This window comes from Diaphorina citri, unplaced genomic scaffold (assembly GCF_000475195.1).
Source record: "Diaphorina citri unplaced genomic scaffold, Diaci psyllid genome assembly version 1.1 scaffold644, whole genome shotgun sequence".
Taxonomy (NCBI): domain Eukaryota; kingdom Metazoa; phylum Arthropoda; class Insecta; order Hemiptera; family Psyllidae; genus Diaphorina; species Diaphorina citri.
The window spans coordinates 55,885-60,613 of record NW_007378077.1 but is presented as its reverse complement, the minus strand read 5'-3'; the positions used below and the strand labels follow the sequence as shown (position 1 = coordinate 60,613).

The 4,729-nt window shown below is 37.6% G+C and overlaps 1 protein-coding gene across 1 annotated transcript in view; it reads left to right on the top strand.

Annotated features, from left to right (window-relative positions):
• Positions 1–177, top strand: part of LOC113468103 — a 2,071-nt gene extending 1,894 nt beyond the window's left edge. The window contains exon 2 of the mRNA XM_026824763.1: positions 7–177. Coding sequence (XP_026680564.1) covers positions 7–48 — 42 coding nt within the window. The 3' untranslated portion in view covers positions 49–177. The remainder of the gene's footprint in view (positions 1–6) is intronic.
• Positions 178–4,729: the final 4,552 nt, after the last annotated feature.

Below are 4,729 nucleotides of genomic sequence, written 5' to 3'. Positions count from 1 at the left end.
GAAGACCCTCAGATGCCTGAAATATTCAAAGATGATGAGAAGAAGTAACAAGAACTAAAACCCACCAAACGCATACAATGAACATGATCAATGCTGACAACAGAGGACGTACTAATGGGCATACCTATTCCAGATTTTGATTGTTATCTTGAGTAAATTTTATATAATGTAAGTTTCCATTGGTGTTCTCATTGTTCTAAGCTGGGCTCATCATAATTTATAACTAAGTTATACTTTAACATAAAATAGGATCCAACTTTGGGATTGACTCCCAAAGTCGTCACATGTTTTTATCAATCATAAAATTTTCAATCGGTCGCAATCTATGGATAAAAGACCCACTCTGGCAGTATTCAAATTCAATTCGGGGTTACCTTGACAATAGATAACATCCAAAACGTAGGTTAGGCTCTAGGTCTATTAGATGTACCAAGGAGGAATGCGTGTAATCAGGATTTTGAAGAAAAATCTACATATTGTTTAACTTCAGGTCAAAATTTCAAATTTCCAACAGGTCCATGTCATTTATGGAGTGTTTTATGTTTTTGAGAAGGTTAACCCTGACTAGGTTTCCCTGGAGCTTACTTAAAAATACTTAATATGTAGATAAAAAATTACCTACCTGTTTCCAAACCTATGTTTAACTTTTTGTACCAGATTTTAGTTCATCTTAAATATTTTATAATTATTCAATTTTCATGTTTCTTTGTTCAATGACTGATCTTATCATTTCATGAAGGTCTTGGTCACACACGCGTGGTACAAGCCATCAATCTCCAATGCGTAGAATATGCGTTTCCATCCAAAAAACCACATAATGACCTAATGACCACCTAATTAAAATCCCCAAGTCCCATTTGTTTTCGGACACGAACAAGCCCAAATGCCTTGTTTTGTTTCTTCAAGATAATTAATTTTGGAGCGAAGGTTTTCGAAAAAACAAACAACTTCCGAATTCCACTATTTGGTTAATGATGTTGGTCCTAGGACCATTATTGAACGTCCTCAAAAAGAGAACGTCCATCACAGATATAGGATATAGTAGGTACTCTGGTGATGGATTACCCCACTGAGGACAGAAGGGTTTGTGTGGTTCTTTTTTCTGCCACGGAGCGGTTTTTTCCCACGATTTTAAATCCTTTTCTCAGAATTTTTACTGTCGCCAAAGCGACTACTTATCCTAGTTAACCGTTTGAGGGATTCAGTTCATAAGACACGGATGAATCGATCATTAGAACATGAAAAAATGTCATTAGTTCGTACATTTTATTATTGAACGTCCTCAAAAAGAGAACGTCCATCACAGATATAGGATATAGTAGGTACTCTGGTGATGGATTACCCCACTGAGGACAGGAGGGTTTGTGTGGTTCTTTTTTCTGCCACGGAGCGGTTTTTTCTCACGATTTTAAATCCTTTTCTCAGAATTTTTACTGTCGCCAAAGCAACAACTTCTCCTAGTTAACCGTTTGAGGGATTCAGTTCATAAGACACAGATGAATCAATCATTAGAACATGAAAAAATGTCATTAGTTCGTACATTTAAACATTACACCTGCTTAGTATATCTCAGGGTATTGCAATCCTGACGTTGACTATTGCAATACTGCTCCTGAGTTCTGAACTAAGAAGTTCATCAAACAGCGGGGATTAGTGCCTCCTAGTGAGTCCTGTGTCCTGATTCTCTTTATAATGCAGTTCCTTGACATGTTAACATGCTATCCCAGTAATTAGTGTTGCTATTGATCCCATTAATGTCATTAGTCAATATTTTGGCAACATTACTCAACTTGACTTTGTACTTGGGCTGTTCTCATTTTGTCTCCTAGATCTTAATATTGAACTCATTTTATCGAACATTGTTGATAGTTGAAAATCATCTTGATTAAGAACTGTAGATAATCTCCTAGATCTTAATATTGAACTCATTTTATCGAACATTGTTGATAGTTGAAAATCATCTTGATTAAGAACTGTAGATAAATACCTATACCTATCTATACCTAGGTATAGATAGGTATAGGTACGAGTACATGTTTTAAATACTTATTAAGATCAGAGAAAAAGTACCTATAAACTTATATTGAATCTAATTACCCATATGTTCCAGAATACAAATTACCTAGAGTCCCTTGGAAATGTTCAATTTACAACAAAAACTCCAAATGTGGAACGAGGCTATTTTTCCGTCACATTTTGGATAGTTTCCTTTTCTTCTAAAAAGTTTTTTTGTCCTTCTTTTAATGGACCATAAAGAGACATTACGAACGGCAAAGTTTTTATAGGCAATCATGTAAAGTTTTCATGAACAATTTTTCAACACACACTTCGGTGCATAATAAATTATCATTATGGGATTTTACATACGTATGCACCGCAATCAACACTCAACAAATAAAAAAAAAAAAATCTACAAAACACAAGAAAACGACACTACTATTAAAATACTAATGAGTCCAGATACTCCTAGCAACTAATCCACTCTAGAAGGGTAATAAAAGTGGGTGCCGAAGGATGCAATGTCCTCTAAAGTCAAAAGCTCGCAATAAAAGAATATCTGAAGAACAATGCCAATGTCAGTAGGTAAGGCACTAATTAGGTAAAAGGTACGTACGCTGATAAAGTCAAATAAGCGTATAGAACGTGACTGCGTATAACACGAGCTGTCGTATGCCTTCCAATAAACCTGTCTTGGCATCCTTTCTACAGATTTCCATAAACACTGTAAAGCAATAATGGGAGATCCGGAGTACAACATGAGTTTGCACTTGAAAATTCGGTACCGTAAAAAATCTGGTGTGAACATCACACGACTTTCCTTATCCCATTGAATGGTGCTTATTAGGGTGTTCTGTTGTAACATTTACAATATCTCTAACCGTTTAGTCGATATAGCTGAAAACCGCCAAAAAGCGGTCAAAATACCGCCAACCGCAGCACCTATTTTAACCAAACGTTTTGTGTTGCATCCTTGTCACATTTGTGAACTACATACCAAATTTCAAGTCTCTAGCTCTTACCGTTCTCGAGATATTTTGTTTACAGACAGACACACACACGGACCAATGGCTGAAACTTTGGATTTAAGCTCTAGGGACCTCAAAACGTGTTTTGGCACTAAAAACTGAACATCGAAAATTTGACCCGATTACATTACTTTCCTTCCTATAGGATAAGGAAAGTAAAAAAGTACGATAACCTAGGTAACTACTTCTCTTCTCAACCTAAAATTCCATTCACATTCTCCACTTTCTTCAAGTACCTACGCGAGTATCATGGTGCAAAAACGTCGTTCCCTTAAGACTTGAACTTTTTCAAGTGTCTACACAAAAAAGTATGGAAGAAGAGAGGGAGAAATTAATGGAAAACGGTGTAACGGCTTGAAAGCGGTATAAACGGCTCGGAAGGTGGTTAATGGGTAGGTATACCCTGCTGAAGAAATTTTGAAATACCTGTGTATTCGAAGTGCTTTTAATATGTGTGGACACAGCTGTAGAAGGAACTGTAACAAAGGAGAACTTATCGTCTCGAAATCGAAGAGAGGAGGGCAGGATAGGAAAAATCCAGACGTTCCGAGAACAGACCCCACGTCACTAATCAAGAGTTGATATGTACACCAATCGATTCCTCGTGAAAAATTCTATATGGAAGACACCTTGGTAATCTTAAATACTCTACTAGGAACTCTTGTTTTCCGAAAAACCAGAGATTGAAATAGGGAGATATCACAGAGAGGGAGCAGAGAATGAGAGAACCTTCCAATCTGAAAGCAGAAGAGAGAATGAGCTCTGACAAAAATCTAGGTCCGAAGAAACCTCCCCTTGACCCCCTACTACCAAAACTAGAGTAGGGGATCAGGGGAAATGTAAGGGGTTCAGGTTAGGTTTCTCCTACATCTTAACCATGGGTTTGGAGATTCTTCTGTGGTTATTAAGATAGAAATTACATTGATACATTGTCTTTTACAGTTGTTTCCATTTGTTCGCGGTATCCGCGGTTTGTTCGCGGTATTCGCGACTTGTTCGCGGTATTTGCGACTTGTTCGCGGTATTTGCGATGTGTTCGCGGTATTCCCGACTTGTTCGCGGTATTCGCGATTTGTCCGCGGTACTCGCGAGTCGTTCGCGGTATTCGCGATTTGTCCGCGGTACTCGCGACTCGTTCGCGGTATTCTTGGTTTGTTCGCGGTACTCGCGACTTGTCCGCGGTATTCCCGACTTGTTCGCGGTATTCGCGATTTGTTCGCGGTATTCGCGATTTGTTCGCGGTACTCGCGACTCAATGGATGAGTGGATGGTAAAATGGGAACCCAGAACTTCTTTTTAACAGAAGAGATAACATCATATTGTTCCTTTACCAGAAGAGAGAGCATCATATTGTTCCTTTACCAGAAGAGAGAACATCATATTGCTCCTTTACCAGAAGAGATGACATCATATTGTTCCTTTACCAGAAGAGATGACATCATAATTATTGTCCCTTTACTAGAAGAGATGACATCATATTGTTCCTTTAGCAGAAGAGAACATCATATTGTTCCTTTGCCAGAAGAGAGAACAGTACTAATTTGAAATTTGAAAACAAAACTATATCAATAAAGAGGTAATCTATAAACTGTTAACAATTTTATTAATTGGAAATCTTGTTCTAAGTAGACAGTGTTCTAAGTAGACAGTTGACAATAATGGAAATCTAAATGAAGAATTGCATACTTCTACTATTCTACCGT